Source organism: Urocitellus parryii, chromosome 4, assembly GCF_045843805.1.
Source record: "Urocitellus parryii isolate mUroPar1 chromosome 4, mUroPar1.hap1, whole genome shotgun sequence".
Classification (NCBI taxonomy): domain Eukaryota; kingdom Metazoa; phylum Chordata; class Mammalia; order Rodentia; family Sciuridae; genus Urocitellus; species Urocitellus parryii.
The window spans coordinates 141,878,347-141,898,558 of record NC_135534.1 but is presented as its reverse complement, the minus strand read 5'-3'; the positions used below and the strand labels follow the sequence as shown (position 1 = coordinate 141,898,558).

Here is a 20,212-nt window from a genome sequence, read left to right as displayed (position 1 = left end):
ATCCTTTGAGGGGATTACTGATGAACATATTATAATACCTTAACCTTGAGGGCTTTCATAAGCCAGAACTTAACATGCATTTGATTAAGCTATATCTTGGAGGACAGGTTCTTTAAAGGCTGACCCTATTTTCCTAAATGATGATGAAGTGCCATGGCCATGTAGGCTCCATGATTAGTGACCAAAGGAATTGGCTGACATACGTAATTTCTTGATTCTCTGAATTCCTTCCTTGGCCCTCTTCCTGCCTCCTGACTTTATCCACATGCAGTGTCCTTTCCTTTCTCTGCAGATGTCTGTAGTGGACACTGATGTACTCTCCTGAGACCCCTCTCAAGGAAGAATTTGTTGTCCCAGAATCTGAGAGTATTATCAAACAGCCTGCAGTTTCTGGCCCCTTCAGGACAGCCTCAGTGCAAGGAGCCAGCTCACACCTGTCCCAGGCTGGGCCACATCCAAAGACTGATAGAGGCAGCTGTAAAAAGCCCTGGTCATTTCAGCCTATTATAGGATATATCAGGTGGGCCATGAACTCAAGTTCCCTTGGGTTAGAAGAGGCTTTGCAGAGCCTGCTTTTTATCTCACTCCTCCCTTGGCCCAGTCTCCTCCTCCCCACTCTGGGGGTTGGTCCCAAGAGCACCTCTTAGTAATCTTCCTGCACATGGGACTCAAAATCGGAGTCTGCCTCCCAGATACGCTGACCTGCACCAGTGACTAAGGATCATGTGTCCTTGGGGTCATGCAGTTATATGCCAAATAGATTTCTTATCTTGACTATGTTTGTATTAATGTGTAATGATTCTGTTTTCCACAGGTGATAATAACTGATGGCATCTTGAAGTTTTAAATCATATTTTAAATCTTTTACATATCTCCACAGGGCTTTGGAGTTTCTCATTTTCTTGTAGCTTGGGACATACAACATAAATCTAAGCCATTGCTAAAACTCTGAATTATTCTGTGAGTATTTGAGAAAAGGAGCACCAGTTGGATAGTGGCTGAAAATTTACTTGGTTGAAAATAGTGTTTTGAGTTTCAATTGAATTCATATCTCTTTGAATCTAAAAATTCATCAGATATTTAGTACCATCCATGGGCAAGAAGTTCAAAAGAATATAAGACAAGGGATGTCACTGCTCAAGTTGAGATAATAAGCTTTTGGAATAAAGTAGATTCAGGTTTGAGTCTTGTCTCTACCATTTGCTGTCACTGAAGTCTGTAGCTCAGTTTCCTCATCCATTCAATGGGGATAAGTGTATTAGTGGGCTTTCCAATACTATAACAAAAACCTGAGATGATCAACTTATAAAGAGAAAAGATTGATTTTGGCTCACAGTTTGGGAGGTTTTAGTCTGTGATCAGTTGGTCCTGTTGCTTTGGGGCCCAGGGTGAGGAAGCACATGGCATTTGGGAGCACTGTGTAGAGCAAAGCTTCTCACCTATGACTTAGATACAACAGGAGAAAGAGGAAATGGTCTCACCATCCTTCCAAGGTCATACCCCCAATGACATGAAGACCTCCCACTAGGTCCCACCTCTTTAAGGCTCCCACCGTCTCCCGATAGCACTGAAGTCTGTAGCTCAGGGACTAAGCCTTTAACATCTGGACCTTTGGGGGCATTCCAGATCTAAACTATAGCAATAATCATCATACCTGCCCTGTAGGTCTTTTGTGAAGGTTAAATGAGATTGTTCCAAAAAAAATTTTATAATAGTGAACACAATAAATATTCACTTTTATTAGCTCTTTCCTGAGGCAAAGGATAAAATACATATACTAAATAGCACACGCCAAACAGATTTTAGATCATTTGAATGACTGTTTACTGAAAACTCATGAAAATTTGTCCATATTCTTTTAAAAATGATCCAGACACGTTTTCCTTATTAGAGAGAAGGCTATTAAGTTTCCTAATACTGAAGGTGACATTTGCCTCTCGAGGCAACAAATCACATGGCTCTTAGGGGAAAAGCATTTCAATCAGAGGGAACAGCCAGTGCAAAGTCCAGAGAGAACAGCTGGACTGTGTTTGAGGACCAGCCAAGAGGTCTGTGAGGCTGGAAGAAAGTCAGCCAGGTGGTTGAGGTCAGAGAAATAAGGGGCTTGAGGAGGGTTTCTTAGGATTTGGTAGGTCATTGGGAAGACTTTGGTTCTACTAAATGATTTGGGAAGATGTTTCATCTTGAACCAAGGAGAGACATGGCCCAATTTCTGTATTGAAAGAATGTCCCTGACCACTGTGTTAAGAATGGAGTGTGGGAGCCAAGCCTGGTGGCTCAGGAGGTAGAGGCAGGGAGATCAAAAGTTCAAAGCTAGTTTCAGCAACTTAGCAAGGCCCTAAGCAATTTCCTAAGATGCTGTCTCAAAATAAATAAATAAATAAATATTAAAAAAAGACTGGGGATGTTGCTTAGTAGTTAAGCACCTCTGGGTTCAGCCCAAGTACCCCCAAAAAAGAATAGAGTCAGGGGTGAGGGGCGGGCAAGCCAAAAACAGGGAGATATCTCAGGCTGACATCAATGGTGGCATGGGTCAATCAGGTCATGAACATGAATGTGGACCAGGGTCAGCACTTGCTGTATTTTGAATCCTGATCTGGCAGGTTTGTTTATTGTCTTAAGAGGCAGAAACAAGTCAAGGATGACTAAGCTTTCTGTCGTAAGCAACTGTAAGAAAATAAAATTCCTTTAGTTGAGATGAGGTAGAGGAAGGCAAGAGGCTGTTTTGGGAAGAAACATGAGCCATTCATGTTGGGGCCTGGTAAATATTAGATAGCTCTGGAGAATCCAAACGAACACACTGAAGTGGCAATGCGATAGAAGAGTCTGGAGTTTGTAAGATGTATGGTCTAGAAATGTACTTTTGGGAGTCATCAGTCTATAATTGCTACTTAAAACTATAAGACTTGATGAAATCACTTAGGGAATAGATAGGAAAAAAATAGGAAATTAAAGGACAAAACTTGCTCTCAGGTGTTAAGGGATCAGAGAGATAACAAACAGCAAAAGAGACTGAGGAAGAGCTGTCAATGAAGACAAGGAAAACCCGGATTCTGGATGCCAGGTGAAGGCATGGGTACAGGGCTTTGATGGTTGAACAGAAGTTGGCTTTGGTTAATGATCCTCAAAATTCTGGTCCCCAGACCAGCAGCATCAGCAGCACTACCTGAAAACAGGTTAGGAATGCACAAAATCATGGGCCCCATCCCAGATCTACTGGGTGGAGCACTCCAGTAGACTCTGCTGCACCTTCTAGCTTGAGAACCCCAGGTACAAAACCTTCTGCACAAAATTACAAGGAAGATTAAGTTTGGGGGGAGGGAGTTTTCTTTTGGAGACCCATTTAGTGCTCAAAGCAAACTTGTATTAAATAGATTCCGCAGAAGTAACCTCTCCCCAAGAACAGCCCCCATCCTTCACATCCCTATTTAGAAGCTTCTAATGACCAATCTATCATGGTTTTTTGGAGAAGTGGAATGTCCCCATTTCACTGAACAGAGGGAATGCAGAGCACCAGGCATGCCAAAAATTCCACTGGATGAAAAAAAGAGGGTGGGGGTATTCCTGGGTTAATAATACTGGACCATGAATACTGAAACTTCTGAGATATAAAACTTATTCCACCCACCTTTTCCAAATTTTACTCTAGACTGTCCTAAAAGAATTCCCCTCCCTTCCATTCTGGGGAGCAGAAGTTAAAATTAGGGCCAACCCTGCGGGACTGACATGCCAGATGCAGAGAGGCTGTCCCCTGAAATAAGCTGGTTCCCACCGCGGATGGGCGGGGCAGGCGCCTCTGGTCCCAACCAGCGGAGGGACTGCTGGAAGGCCTGCCCCTTCCAAGTGTCGGCAAGGGGTCTGGTCCCAAGCTTTAAAATCCTGAAGGAAAGCACCTCGTGCCGACCTCTCCTCTCCTCTCCTCTCCTCTCCTCTCCTCTCCTCTCCTCCAGAGGTGGCTAGCTGCTAAAAACTGCGAGGTCGTGTCCCTGAGCAGCTCCCGCGTCGCCTGGGACAAGGGGGCCCCGCGCGGTTTGACCCCCCGCTGCAGCCCAGCGTCGCGACGCTCTCCACACGGGCACCTCCAGCTTGCCACTCCGCCCGCTTTGCAAAGTTGGGTAGCTCCCGGAGCAAGCTTTGCCTCTGGGCTTCTCCCTCCTGGGCCCCAGTGCCCCCGCCTCCCCGCTCCCTTTCACCACCAGCAGCCGGTCCCGGAGTTGGCAGCCTGCATCCCTTGCCCAGCCCTGCTCCCTGAAGCACGACCATGCTGCTAAGGGGCGTCCTCCTGGTGGTGCAAGGTAAGGCCCGGACGAGGGAGGACCCCGGGGGGCGCTCTCGCGGCTCGCTCCAGCTCCTGCTACCCCGGTGGCAGGGCTCGCGGTGCTGGGCTGGGCCATCCGAGGGCGCCTCCCGAGCCTTCTCCCCAGCCGTTAATCTCTCTCCCCTGGCCAAGCCTGGGGTGGGAGTGGGCGTAGGGTCCCGTAGCGAAGTCCCCCTTGGCTGCTGGGGGAGGTAGTGCATCCCTCTCCCTCCCCCTCCCGCACGCCATCCCCCCACTTTCACCAGATGGTCCCCCCAGGGTTGGTGCAAGCATTCCCCGGAGGGAGCACGAACTGAAACTCGCTTTGTGCCTGCAGCCCTGCAGCTTGCTGGTGCCTTGGACCTGCCCGCTGGGTCCTGTGCCTTTGAAGAGGGCACTTGTACCTTTGACTCGGTGTTTGCATTTCTGCCATGGATTTTAAATGAGGAAGGTAAGGGGGCTCCATGGAGAGGTGCCCCGAGGTAAACTTTCTAATTTGTTAGTTGGCTTCTATCCCTTACCCCCACATGGATAATGTTATCTTGGAGTTAAATCCCCTCCGGAGCAAAAGTGTGAGTCACGGATCCTCCTTCCAACCCTCAGCTGTACTGCAAAGGATGGCCAAGAAAGAGATAAGGCGGGTTTTCTTTGTTTACCTGGCCTGTGGCTAGGAGCTCTGAGAATATGCACCTCCCCCCAGCACTCCTTAACAAGGGAAAGGAGGGCGGGGGGCATTGCTAATGATTGCCACCTGCCAGCTGTGTGCCCCCTTCAGGCCATCCTTTTTTTCTGGTCTTCAATGAACACATTTGTGAGCTGGGAAATTTGGATGGGATTTCTTGTCCAGCTTTGCAGAATGGCCAGATACTTGGACTGGAGACATTTAGCTCAGTAGGAGAGCATTTGCCTAGCATGCTCAAGGCCTTGGGTTCCATCCCTGCACTGTTTTAAAAAAAAAAGAAAGAGTGGAGGGGCAAACAACAAAAGCCAGAATGGTCCTGAACTTCTGTGATGGGACCCCAGTGCTGAGACTTTTGTCCTCTGGCTCCTGTATATGATTCAGCACTAAACAAAAGAGGAAATTTCACCACAGAATATTTGAGGTCATTCAATGGGAGGGTATTGGTCTCACTACTCCACATTGTTTGTGTTGCAGTAACAAAGTTTAAATGTGGGGAATTCAGATGTGTCTTCCTATCTTCATTTATATAGGAAAAAAACAATTAGTGCCCAGTACCCAATAGCAGGCACCAAGTGTCCCTCCTTCTTTCTCTTCTTTGACACTAACATCACCATCATATAGAAACCTAACACCCTTAACCATTTGGACTAGAAAACAATCTCCTATCATGGAGACAGCACCATAAATGAAACCAGCTCACCCCACCTCCCAAATCAGTTGTCATCATACAATGTGACTCCCTGGAGAAGGGTGGAGCCGGGGACCCTGATGAGAAGGCCTAAACTGCCACCACAGCTCAATCCCCAGACTTCTTTTGAGGGGGGCTTGCTTACATGAACGTCTCTGGGCCTCACAGGTAGGTGATGCTAGCATCATTTTTGCAGAGGTGGGGACCTGAGTCTTCAAATATTCAATTGGTTGGTCTTTGTCACATAGTGTCACAAAGCGGCCAACTCTGAGTTGTCTGGTCATGAGAAGAAATAGGAAGAAACCAATTCAGTAGCAATCTTTATCCCCAACACTTGACACATCTTGACTATTACAGTTTACTTGAGGATATTTGGAAAAAGGCAATTTTTGATCTCTTATCACAGAGATTGTACCTTGCCAAAGGCTTTAGGAAAGAATCTTTAATCTCACCACCCAACCCTTTTTCTATTCTGGTTATTGTGAAGCATTTTGAGAGATGGCCTTACATGTATCATGGGACTGGTTTGGGGGAGCATTATTCTCTAGAACAAGGCTTCTTGAACTTCATGTGCAACAGAATGACCTGGTGGACATATTAATACAGCTTGCTGACCCCCCTCCCTGAGTTTCTGATTCAATGGTTCTGGAGTGGGACCTGGAAATTTGTGACAAGTTCCAGGTGTTGTTGCTGCTCCTCTGGGGACCACACTTGGAGAACTTCAGACTTCCATGATGTTTGTTCTCCCCCATCCCCTCTTTCTCACACACACATCCATACACACACATCCATGCTGTTTGGCCTAAGTGGGTCTAGAAACAAGGTGTAGGAATGACTTTGAGACCCCCAAGGGTGAACTTAAATCTTGTGTCCTGGGCTCCTCTCGAGCCTGAGTTCCTGCCAGCCTCTACCAGGATAGGGACCCTCCCAGTCTGCCTCTGGGTCAGTGGGCATGCCACAACCTGCTGAGCACAAGTCCCTCCCAGGCCCACAGGAAGTGCTCTGCTGAGCTGGCACCTCTGCACCAGGGTGGCAGTTAAACTGTTCTCCTTCAGGGAAAACAGAAAGATGCTTATAGAAAAAGATGATTACAGTTTAATAGTATAATGAAGGCACTGTGGCTTCCCCTCCTGCCCCCTGGCTCAGGACCGGGACAACTGACTGGCTAGAGGAAGTACATTCACTCTCCTCTGACCAGTCCAGGGTGGAGCAGGCAGGTTAGGCTTCAATCGTTACAGATTTAGTGTTTCAGAGATCCTAACGGTCTGCTGTGGGCTCTGGATCAGTGAGGTAAATGTGTGCCAGGTGCTGTGGTTGCCTACTGAGAAGCCATCACGAAGAATTTCCCTTATAAACCCATTTCTAGGTTGTTCAATTAAAAATAATAAAAATTGTCTCAGGCTGAAATTTGGCTAGCTGTTCACAAACTTCTTTGCAAATTTACTTCATCTTGCTGCAGAAACCCTTTGAAACAGGTTCCACTCACCTCTGTGTGCTGGATCCACCAAAAAAATGTTATGAGTTTCAGAGATTTTTGCCCACAAACACTTGGAACATAAATGGTACTTCTGTATGCCCTTGATCAGTAAGTTAATTTATAATGGGGAAAGCAATGCTAAAGCCCAGTGAAGGTAGTTAAGTCTAAACACAAGTCTACAGTTTAGAATCTCATTGTAGAAGGATCGTGTCTAAGAGTAGCTGGAATCATCTGCTCCTCTATTGCTGGAAATTGTATCTGACGTCCTTTGGTTTATCTAGACTATTAGGTTTCTAAGCATCTCTGATTATATTCCAATGTCCACTAGTTCATGGTCACTCCGAAATATGCTTCATCTCCCAATGGATACAGAATAGGTAAGTTTTGACCAGGCAGCGTGTTGGCTTGGGTTGCATACCATCATGGAGTTTCCCCCAGGGAAAGGTGGCTATACTAGGTCAGGTGACTGGGCACTGCTGCCCAGTATTGTCTACTTTCTGGTTTTGCCAATGTTTGTTCCATTTTCTTGATTTCCTCCTATGCTTTTTGTAGATTTTTAAAAAAATTTCCTAACTTGTCAAGGGAAGTGAAATTGTGTTATACTCAAATTTGAACTTGCTTCTAAATCTTAGGTTTGAATTAAACCCAGGAAATAAGGGATTTATTTTATTTTATCCTACAAAAAATCTTCTTTATTCGTTCATTTATCTTTAATAAAAATTATCCTTATTCATCCATAGTTCAGAAAATGTTGGAACTCCTTTAGAGCAATGGTCCTCAGCAAAAATTGAGAGTGTTCATTCCATTTTCCTCATGCCAGCAGTGGGGCAGAAGCCCTTTGGCTGAGGATTCTTGGAGACCATACAGTTGGCCTCACAATTCTCATTAGTCATTGAGTGGATTTTGGCTTCACTCTTATTTTTGGACATTGTGGCTTCCCACCTTTAACCTTAACTCTCTCTGAGGAAGTAAGGAATAGGAAAAACTGAAGCAAGGAGGGAGATAAAACCAAATCCAGGGCTGGGGTTGGGGCTCAGTGGTAGAGCACTTTCTTAGCACCTGTGGGGCCCTGGGTTCGATCCTCAATACACACATAAAAATAAATAGACAAAATAAAGGTATTGTGTCCAACTACATATAAATATTAAAAAAAAATCCAGGTGCTGCTCCTTAAGCAGATGTTGTGAACACTAAGCTGTGGGTGAAGAAGGGGATTGCCAAGATGTGTCCGATGAAGAGGAGGTTAAAAAAAGAAATCCAAAACACTGTTTTTAAAATCTGTTCTAATTAGTTATGCATAACAGTAGAATACATTTTGACATATCATACACAAATGGAATATAACTTCTTATTCTTCTGGTTATAGAGTTACACAGGTCATGTAATCATATATGCATACAGGGTAATAATGTCTTATTCATTCCACTGTTCTTCCCACCCCTTCCCCTCCCTTCACTCCCCTCTCTCTAATCCAAAGTACCTCTATTCTTCCCTAGTGCCTCATCCTTTGTTGTGAATTAGAATCCACATATCAGAGAAAACATTTGGCCTTTGGTTCTTTGGGATTGGCTTATTTCACTTAGCACGATCATCTCCAGCTCCATCCATTTACTAGAAAATGCCATAATTTCATTCTTCTTGAAGTCTGAGTAATATTCCATTGTGTATATATACCACATTATCTTTATTCATTCATCTGTTGAAGGTCACCTAAGTTCGTTCTGTAGCTTAGCTATTGTGAATTGAGCTGCTTTAAACATTGATATGGCTACATCCCTGTAGTATGCTGATTTTAAGTCCTTTGGGTATAAACCAAGGAGAGGGATAACTGGGTCAAATGGTGGTTCCATTTCAAAAGTTTCCTGAGGAATCTCTATACTGCTTTCCATAGTGGTTGCACCAGTTTGCAGCCCCACCAGCGATGCATGAGTGTACCTTTTCCCCCACATTCTTGCCAATGTTTATTGTTGCTCAAAGCACTTTTTATACAGAAGACCTACCTTGTTTTTCTTCTATAGAGGTCAAGGTTTGAGAAATCGCCTAACACAAGAAATATCTGGATGAATCTTTTATCTTAGAATAAGTGATAGTATCTGAGGCTGGAAAGTAGTCATGGTTTGTCCTAACCAAGGGGCAGGGCTGGGGGTCATGGTAAAGGGCACCTGACTCACCCTGTAAATACACGTGTGTGTCTCTTTCTGATACCCTCTTCTTTGCCCAAACTTGTTCCTTCTCTTCTAAGGACACCCTTGGCCATCAGAGTTTCAGTTCTGCACTCAGTCATGTGCCAGTTATTATTAACAGTGATGAATCCTCCCTGAGATTTCTTGAAGCCCAGCTGGAGCCAAAAGCCTGGCCAGGAGCCCAAGGGACCTTCCTGGGAGAGGACAGCCAGTCCCCTCCTTCCTGCCAATGACAGCTCTTTTCCTGACGTTGGAAGGCTGCTTCAGCATCCCACATCACCAAGTTCTTAAGGCAATTCCTGTCCCCCATGAGGTTGCCTGCTCCTGCATTCCCTCTGCTGACTGTTCTCTTGAAGGTCTCCAAGCAGAAAATTTGTGACAAGTTCCAGGTGTTGAAAAAGTATCTCCCATGTGTAGAGGCTGGAAGCCAGCACAAGTCTGGAATGTTCCTTGGGTGCCTCCCAGAAAGATGGCCCCAGAAATCCGGCCAGATTATTCCTACAGCATCACATGCCAATCCCTGGTGCTGCCTTGAGATTACTGCTGTCAGGTTGAGCGTGGTTATTGCGCGCTGGGCCTGAGAATGGCCTTGGCTCTGCCTGGGAGCCTAGAACTGGGGTTTGGAGATCATCCCGTACAAGCTGCTTGTTTTCTAGAGGAGTCCACTAGGGGTCAGATGGGCTGCCAGTCATAGTCACAGACCAAGTCAGTGTCATCCCAGGGGCAGGGCCTTGTCTCCCTGGCTCTCCATCCGTTCTTTTTTCTGCATTGCTGTAACAGCTCAGGTCTCCACTGGGTCCTGGACTCTGGAGCTCCATTGTGTTGGAAACTACGTCAGAGGTTAATTATATTGCCAGATGTGTAGAAGAAAGTGGATCCCAAAATGCGGTGCTTGTGCCTAACAAACCCATAAAACACTACATTTTATGCCTCGCCAGGTAACATCTATTCACTCTTTGAGTTGCATAGGGATCCTGCCTACCTGCAATAGAAAAGAGCCTGATACATAGTATGTATTCAAATCTTTGCTAACTAAATGACTTTATTGAATAAATGAATCTAGTATCCAATCGTGAAAGTATCCTATGCATTTTCTTCTGTGTTCTTGGTTCATCTACCCTTTCAAAGGTAGCTTCTTAGCATGAGGAACAGCTCAAACCTAGAGGTAAACACCCACTCTGAGCTGCGCACCTTGGATTAGAATCCAGACTCTGTACTTTCAAGGAGTGTGACCTTGGGCAAGTCATTTAACCACTCTGTATCTCAATTTCCTCTACTATAAAAGGAGATGATGACAGTGCCAATCTCATAAGATTGCTGTAAGCCTTACGTGTACTAATACATTTAATGCATCAAGAGGAGATCTCTCTTCCCCTCTGCTCTCAGGCAGGTCCCTACCCCTTGGCCTCCCTGTCAGTCAGTCTGAGTTCTGGAACCCTCTTTTCTGACCCCTCCACTTGGAACTTCAGTGTCTGGATTAGCAACATCCCCTTCTGCCCTGACTGACTCCACTGGATGGAGGCTCTGTGTGGCCAATCACTTCCTATCAAGGCCAACACCCAGTCTGAGTTCCTCCCTACTCAGATTACAGCTGCTGACTAGGAAGTTGCTATCCAGATCCTGGCCTGATCCCCAAAAAGATGCCCGAGAACTTAGGATGTTTTCCTTCTTAATAACTGCAGAAGTCAGCCAAGATCCCAATATGTCCAGAGGAAAATGTGATATTTTTTTTTTTTGGTCATTGGACTTTATTCTTTCATTTATCTTCAATTCTTAGCCTATAATTAACAAATATTTTGTGACTTGCATTTGGCATATAATATTCACAAAAAGCAATGGTTCTTTAAATAGCAGAATCTCTTTTCTTAGGTCACCCTAGGAGCGGCCCCATTTCATTCTCTTATTAAACAACATTTGATTTTCAAAAATTTGAGTGAAACCCGGTTACTAATAGAAACTCGGCCATCTCAATAAGTAGGACTAGCAGATATGTGAACATGTCTTGTGCATCCTGGCTGGTTGATCCTGGTTTTCACATCTGCCAAATATCTTAACACTCTTCCTCACTTTGTCTTATGCTTGTCTTAATCATATAAGTGCATTCATGTATTCAGGTCTAGGTTCTCACAGTGTTCAATGATCTGTCTATCTGGAAGAAGGTAGTGCTCAACACTGAAGAATAGGTTGCTCATGATAAGCGAGGATGCTTAGGAGCAAGAATAAATCAGAAATTTCTATTGTGAATGATTCCCTTAGATCAAGGCAATGGTTCCCAACATGGCTAGACATTACCTAAAAGTTTCTTTAAAAGTCGTCATGATCAGATCCTACACCAAGAGATTCTGATCTATTTGGCCAGAAATGGGACCAGATTTAGCATCGTGAAGAAAACAACAACAACCACCATATACTAATAAGCTCCCTAGGTGACTGTAGGGGTCCATGGTTGAGGACTCTGCATTAGAATGCCTTCCAGGACCCCTGCACCTCCAGACAAGAAAGAAGAAATACCATCTTGTTAAGAATCCTTTGATGATTGTCAGTGTCCTGAGGACAGAGTGAAAATTGCTTAGGTCCTTCATGATGTTCTTCATATCATATTTCTGCTCTTTCCCTCCCCGTCATCTCTAATGTGCTGTTTACTCAACACACCCTTTACTTTCTGCCCTCTTACTCTGATTGCATTCCTCTGTACCCATATTATTCCACTTTTTAATTCTTCTTCCCCACTCTGACCTATTTTAAATGTTGCTATGGTTTGTGGGGTTTAAGTTTTCATTCTGTCCCCCCAAGGGTCTGTGTGTTAAAGGCTTGGTCCCCAGAATGGGCGTTTGGGGAAGTGGAGTCTTATGAGAGGTCCTTAGGTCATTAGAAACGTGCCCTTGAAAGGGATTGTGGGAACTTGCCCAGGTTTTCTCTCATTCTTCTCCAGTTTAAGATGTAACCACTTTGCTTTTACATTTGTTCTCAACATGATATGCCATCCTCACCAGAGGCCGAATGAATGGGGCTACACAGTCTTAAACTTGATAAATAAACCTTTTTTCTTTATAAAATTGGTTGTCTTGAGCATTTCACTGTAGTAATGAGAAACGGACTAATACATGCTTTAAGGTCCAGTTCTTTCTTAAAACATTCCATGATTATCCCAGATAAAATAAATATCTCCTTTTCCTCCCTTCCCATGCATTTTTCACCCTGTAAATATTCTTATTTGTGTCTTTTAATTGGAGTCTCCACTCCATCACATCTTCAAGTGTTACTTCTTTGAGAACAGAGATCACATCCTCCCAACAGTACCTGACAAAGAGAATATAGTATCAACAAACGTTGTGAATTTAATTAATCTCTAAGGCTCTTATATAAATTAATAGAAAAATAAAACTAAAAAATGCTTGAATTTTTTCCATGTGGTAGAAGAGATTGTGTTTAATAGTCCTTCATGCCATAATACTTCAAAGACTTCAGAGGCTTATGTTATAATGTCCAGATATAACAGCAAAACAGTATTTCAGTTTGCCTCATTAATACCTGGTCTGCCTCATCTGTGCCAAGCCAAGGAACAAATAGCTCTTAGAGTATTCACCCATCAGGGCGGCCTGCATGCCTCGATCCTCTGCCATCACAAATAATCACAGTCTAACCTTGAGAGCAATCCTGCTGGTCTGAAAAGTGTTTTTTGGCAAAAGGTTATTAGACTTTGAACTAGTCATTGAAAACTGGTGTTTCTAAGGAACTTGTGGAAGAGGCATCAACAGTGCCCATCTTGATGGGGAAAAGCAGGGAAGAATATTTACTGTAGAAAGAAGTTCTTATATAGGGATGTGCCACATGGGAGAGTCAGAGGATCAGGTTGCCATTCAGTTAGATCTGACAGAATATTTGCTTTCTGTGCTTTGTAAGAAATTTATGTGTATTTTAGGATATTCTGAGGCTAAGAAGAAGATAATAAAACAAGTAGTATTATATCATAACTTCATAGCATCATACTTTTTATAGAAAAGGTAGCTGAAGAATATCTATTCTGTCCACAAGCCTTGGAGTGTCTACTGCCCATCAGGCACAACATCAGTAGTCTGAGAATGTACTCCATAGAGTACAGGGAGTACATAGCAGGTCCCCACCCTTGGTGGCAGCCATAGACCAGTATCTATAATGATGGGGAGTAAAATGAGTTGTGTATTAGTCAAGGATTTTTCTTTGCAAGCAGCATCAATTGTTTAAATTAAGCACAAAAGGAATTTATTGAAAGGATATTTGTTAGCTCTTAACATAAATAAGAAGTCTAAAAAGCTATATCTGAGCAGGAATAAACAAATGGGAAGAATAGGCAGGTCTTTCTGAAAGAACTATTTGTGTAACAATGGACATTGGTTACCCCACTGCTGGACCTGCCTGTTCATTCAGTAGCTGCAAGACAAGACGGCTCAATTTGAGGGAGTTGAACTCAGCAATAGGGATGCTAAATAGGGAACTATCCAGAGGTCTGAGAGATGAGAGCCTGAATCAGGGCAGGGGTGTCAGGTATGAAAGGGAAAGAGTAAGTACAATGCCACAAGGGGATAAATTGGCAGGCCTCGACTGATTGGGTAGAAGTGATGAGCTAGAGAGAGAGGGACTCCCGAATTTCTATGTTAGGCAGCTGTTTGATTGGCGGTACCAAGATTTGCAACAATTTCAAGAGACACACCATGTTTAGGATACAAAAAGATATATGTTCTGACCTACCTAGGAAACATATAAATTGAAGATTCCAGTAAGTCTTTGAGATAAGAAGCTGAAGGTCAGGTACAGGCTGGGGGGACTATGATTGTGCAAACCTTCAACATGGGTAGTGGTTAGAATCTGAGCAGAGGTGATATCACTAGAGGAGAATGTAGGAAGTGACAACAGCAGAAGCTAAGAAGGGAGATTTAGAGGAGCAGTCAAGATTAGGCAGGAGCAAGGTGTACATCTGTGGGTGAATGGATGAAGAAAATGTGGTACCAAACAGAGTTTTATTCGGGCATAAAGAAAACTGAAATGATGTCATTTGCAGGAAAATGGATGAAATCTGAGAACACTATGTGAAGCAAAAATAAGCCAAATTCAGAAGTTCAAGGGTCATATGTGGGATGGGAGAATCTCATGAAAATCAAAGGGAGATCCGTAGAGCAGAGGAAAGGGACCAGGGGGAGTGGAGGAAGTGGGGGGGGGGAAGGAAAATACTGGGGAATGATATTGGCCAAATTATATTCTTAAATAGTGTGCATGTACAAACACGTAACAACAAATCCCACCATTATGTACATCTATGATGCACCAATAAAAAATTAGAAAAAAAGATTAGGCACAGGAAGGGATGGGGACATGAAAGAACAGAAGGAACCCGCACATATGAGGGAATTAGGAAGGTGAAAGGTCATAGGAGCCAAAGGAGTCAGGAGTTTTAATAGTAGGACATGATCATCAGAGTCCAGTGCAGCAGAGATGGTGGGCACAGTACAACTTTGCCCAGGTATTGACAATGAAGAGACTGTTAGTGTTGGAATGAGGGCAGTTTCAATGGGATGATGAGGCAGAACCAGAATGTCTTGATTAGATCAATGATTGGGACATGCAGATGGTTGGTAGAGATTTCTCAGCAAATCAGTTTGACTACATGGAGAGAGATTCAGCCATACCTACAAAGAAACTTGAGATGAAGTTTTTGTTTCTGTTTTGTTTTACGAAGGGGTTACTTGAGCTTTTTATAGAGTAAGGAGAAGGGACCAGCAAAGAAGGTAGATTCAAAAGAGGGGGGCTCCCTCACTGGTTCTGGGTTAGACCCAGATTCCACTTGGGCAGTTCAGAGGCTTTGAATACATATGAATGGCTTTGGCTCCTATAACCCAAGAGCCCTCTGCTGAGTGGCTTCTGGGCACCGGAATATTAACATCAAAATATGTGAAATTTGACGGGTGGAATGGCGCACACTTGTAATCCCAGCGCTCAGGAGCCTGAGGCAGAAGGATCATAAGGTCAAAGCCAACCTCAGCAAAAGCCAGGCACTAAGCAACTCAGTGAGACCCTGTCTCTAAATAAAATACAAAATAGGGCTGGGGATGTGGCTCAGTGTTGGAGTGCCCCTGAGTTCAATCCCTGCTACCCGCCCCCCCCCAAAAAATGTGTGAAATTTTATTTTTATTGTAAATGCAGTGGGGTTAGGAGATTTGGCTGAATCTGTGGTAATTATAATGTGTCCCAGAACCTGCTCAATAAAAACAAAAATAAAACTTTGATAAGACGTAAGAGGGTGTCTTAGGTCTAAGGAAACTTGAGTGACATAACCTATTCTATTTCTGCCAGAAGAGCTATGAGTAAGAAGGGCAAAGGGAACCCTAAAGAGATAGTTGCATAATAGCTAGGGTGTGTGATCTATAGATGGCTTTTCAGAGTGCCTGCCAAACACATGTATTGTCATTATCTCTGACCTTCACAAAAATCCTGAAGGTTGTTATTGCCAGAATTGAATAATAAGGAAGTATGACACAGAGTGATTAAAATAACATCTCAAGGCATTGCAGAGAGTGTAAGAGTGGAGAATAGCAACCCAAGCTTTCCGGCTCCAAAGACTTGAGTTTCATTTGGCCCTGGTCTGCCCCCACCAGAGAGTAAGACAGTTTCTTTGCTCTTCCAGAGGTTAGCTCCAAAGGGGACAGACTAGGGGGTTCACGGTGAGAGAGAGGGGGGAGCCTCTGCCCAATATTGGTGTTCCAACTTTCCAACTCTTCCCCTCAATCCTCAGCTACTATAGTGCACCTCCCATGCAGTAGTAAGCCTTAGAGAAGATGTCAAACAGAGGCAGGAAGTGTAATTTTTACTTATTTTTTCCTTAACAGAAGAAGATTAGAATTTGCTCTTGGAATCATTTGAAGGATTCTCTTCTCAGTCTTCAGCATAATCTTGGAAGAGAACTTAGGGAAAATTTACAGCTTGACCTAAAACACTTTGGCAGTCTTAAGGAATACTCCTAAATTTCAAATTCATCTAGTCCTACTGTGAAAGAATTAAAAGTGTACCCAGATAAGTGTGTTTTTACAAGCTGGCTATCCTACCAGACAAGAATTTTGGTACTTCTTCATCTTATTACTCTCAACAGAATGGCAGTGTTGCCATACAACAATGTGATATATAACTTAGCTGGATGCTTAGAGAAATTTCCATTCCTTATTTGAAAAACTTTTGCCTCCCTGCCAAGGAGAGCTGAAGTGTTATTTGGGGCTATGCTTATAATGAAGATGACTTTAATATGCTTCTGCTTCTCCGGGAGGCTGCTTCCTCCCTCCTTTGCTTACCAGTATTTTATGATGAAGACCATTTACTCAACTGTAACTAGGAAATTTTTCCGTTTTAAGCTTCTACAGATTTCTTTTATTTCTGTGGCTTTGTTGAAGATGGATATAAAGGCAGGGTGTTGGAGAATTTTCTTCTGAAGTGTGTTTTGATCCTGCATTAGGCAGTTTTAAAGTATAAAGTGTGTGGAAAGAAATCCTTTGGTTTTCCATTATAAATCCTGAAAATTGGGAAGAAGTGTCTGAAATCACACCTCTGTTTCTGAAAACTTTTTCCCTTTTTCAAAAATCCTGATGAGGAAAATGTGAATTAAACTTCAGTTTTTTCCTCATGAATCAACACTGAAGATTAGTGCACTTTGGAACTCACATTTGATTAATAAAAAAAAAAAACCTGAAATAAACCTAATATGCCCTAGACTATATACATCAACCAATATATATTTTTATCTTTGTTGTCACTATAAAATACTTGAAGTGCCCATACATGGATCTGTACCGAATACTGTGTAATATAAGAGGAAGGATGTTGGAGATACATCTAAAGATGCATTGTATTGCATTTTTAGTCCTGGGCTTGGGAAGTAGGACTTATTTACTTTACATACATATGCTTTAAAGATTGGTGAATCCTTCGGGTGCAGTGGCTCCCATGTAATCTTAGTGACTCAAGAGGCTAAGGCAGGCGGATTCCAAGTTCAAGGCCTCAGCAACTTAGTGAGGCCCTAAGCAATTTAGCAAGACCCTGTCTTTAAATAAATAAATAAATAAGGGCTTGGGATGTAGCTCAGTGGTAAAGCACCCTTGAGTTCAAGCCTCAATACCAAAAAGAAAAAAAAAAATGCTGAATCTAAAAAAAAGTTTTACTAGCTATGGGGCTGGGTTTTTGAACCATTCCATTTAAAAAACAGATCAATAATTACCGATGATGTCTTAATTTCTGTCATGTTCAAGCTTGATCCAAATGACCCTCTTGCCTGTCAAGAATGCTATTAAGCAACTTTTGAGAGAGAATGAGGATGACCTATTTGTGTAACAACTGAAAGGAGACAGCTCAATTGCTAAGAAAAGTTTTTCCGTCCCTTAGAATAGCCCTTCAGCCATTTGTCTCTACCATCACAGCTACTCACAATAAAAACTGCTGAGTGATGAAAAGGGTGCAAAATGGCTTATATTTTTAATCAACCCCTTTCATTTGTCGTTTTGGGTTTCAGGAAGTCATTCATTCTTTTGTGAGCATATTCTTGTCATAAAGCAAGTTTGGACACATTTACGAGCCATCTCTTGCTGAGCCTAATATTAGCCTGGTAGTCTAAGAATTCTTAGAAAATTAATGGGTCTTGGAAAAATAGATAGTATTCACCATCATTCTGTCATAATGTGCAGTGAATCGGAGTCATGCACAAAAGACACTGGATTGGAGACTCAAATGATTTAAAAACTTTTCCTTGTTTGACAAAGGAGCAAGCCTGGAGAGTGAGCAGCAGGGATTCGGTGTTTCAATCTTCTTTTAGTCTCCATCACCAGCCACCAAGTGTGTTGTGGAATGACTTTCCATCAAGACACCCTCAGCTGGGAGTTGAGGGCGATGCCTGGCATATTATATTTTATTTTTTTTTTATCTTTAGATATCATTTCAGAGTTGCTAAACAATCTCAAAGAACAATGTGGTGTTTGCAAGCATTTCCTGAGCACTGAGTAGGCATGTTGCTATTAAACCTGATGATCCAAGTAGGAAAATGAATAATGATGATTATTTTATCAAATATTTATTAGGCAATTTTCACATACCAAACATCTTGGTAGGTGCTTTATATGCATCAAGTCACTGAGTTCTTATAATAATCCAGTAAGGAAGATGCTCTACATGTAAAGAAATGGGGTTAGTGTTTTTTTAAACATTCCCAAAGTCAAGGAGCAAGGAATTGATGGAGCCTGATTTTTTTTTAGAGAGAGAGAGAGAGAGAGAGAGAGAATGAATTTTAATATTTATTTTTTTAGTTATTAGCGGACACAACATCTTTGTTTGTATGTGGTGCTGAGGATCGAACCTGGGCCGCACGCATGCCAAGCGAGCGCGCTACCGCCTGAGCCACATCCCCAGCCCTGGAGCCTGATTTTTAACCTAGGTTTGTCTCCAAAGACTAAGAACAAAACCATTTTGCTATGTTTCCTCTCTGTTCCCACTGTCTTTTGACATGGGCTATCAAAGGATCCTTGTGATAGAAATAATAATAGTAGTTAAAACAAAAGCTAACCTTTGTGGAGTGATTGATAGCTAACTCTTACCTACATATTGGTCTATGAATTTTGTCTTAACTTAATTTGACCTTTTCAACAGCCCCATGAACCAGGTCCTATTTTAATCGCCATTGCAGGGCTATGAGGAGTGAGGCGTACAGACACTGACAGGTCACAGAGATCCTAGGTAGCAGAGCTATATTCCATAACAGGATTTCTAGTTCCAGTCTGTATTCTGTGAGGGAAATAAGCAATTGTGATATTAGCCTTTTCACTGCACTTTGATGCAGGAAACTTTTCTACTTGAGTTACCATGTGAGTGACTAAGAAAGCCATGTGAAAGCATTACCTCTTCTAAATTCTTCCATAACAGGGGCCCCTCCAGCAAATAAATTCTAATTTTGAGGAAATTTTAAGTCATTCTTTTCCTTTAGAAATGGCACAGAGCCCTGAGACAACAGAAGAATTTTCTGCCTGGTTCCAAGTTAAAGAGATTAATTTGAAAACTCCTGTGAGAGTCTTTCACTCAAAGGATCCCCACGACTGCCTGGCATTCTCTGGACAAAGTCCAGGAGAACTTGGTTCTCGATAATCTTGATGGTCTTGTTTTGAAAATGAGTCAAGTATCCTTATACAAAAAAACAAATGTGTAAAATGTAATATTTGCCTGCTTGGGTTATGGAAAAAGACATTTGAACTTAAATGGGTAGGGTTGTAAGCAGGAAACACAGGACAAGTCTAAGGGCAACAAAAGTCTTTTGACCATGGAATAAAGACAAAGGGTCAGATGAGTTTGTCTTCCTGTCCTTTCATTTGAAACTGGGAATGATTTTTGATACATGGGCTATGAACTTGTTTCAACTCAATGAGAAAGATACTCTTCATGGATGAAGAAACGGTAGCTTAGGGAATCTGTTTTAACATTTCCAAAGTTCATTTCGTGGGATGTGGACATGTATTTTAGAACGTAATAGGATAATAAAGGCTAGGCTCTAGTATTCAGATGAAAACCTTTAGCTTTTTTTTTTTTTTTTCCATTTAACATTTTTCTACCTGAGCTAGGAAATGAGGGTAACAGGAGTGGAAAACAAAGGTATTTGTCTTCAAGGAGTTGCCATCCTGGTAGAAGAAATAAGATAGAAAAACAAGAACTGTAAATTAATACATTGAGATTAGCACCATGTCAAGGAATATGTAGAAGGTCCTGGGAGTTCTGAGGTTAATGAGAACTGGCGAGCGTGGGGACAGTTGGTAAAAGGAGGCCTCTTGGTGGTCCTTGAACTGCGATGAGACGTAACTAGGAAAACAACTCTTAGGATGCCTCAAGGATC

The 20,212-nt window shown here is 42.7% G+C and overlaps 1 protein-coding gene across 1 annotated transcript in view; it reads left to right on the top strand.

The window, feature by feature from the left end:
* Positions 1-3,802: 3,802 nt before the first annotated feature.
* The window catches only part of Mamdc2 (MAM domain containing 2), a 162,956-nt gene continuing 146,546 nt past the window's right edge, over positions 3,803-20,212 (top strand). The window contains exons 1-2 of the mRNA XM_026389255.2: positions 3,803-4,295; positions 4,635-4,748. Of these exons, the coding sequence (XP_026245040.2) occupies positions 4,262-4,295; positions 4,635-4,748 (148 nt within the window). The 5' untranslated portion in view covers positions 3,803-4,261. The remainder of the gene's footprint in view (positions 4,296-4,634; positions 4,749-20,212) is intronic.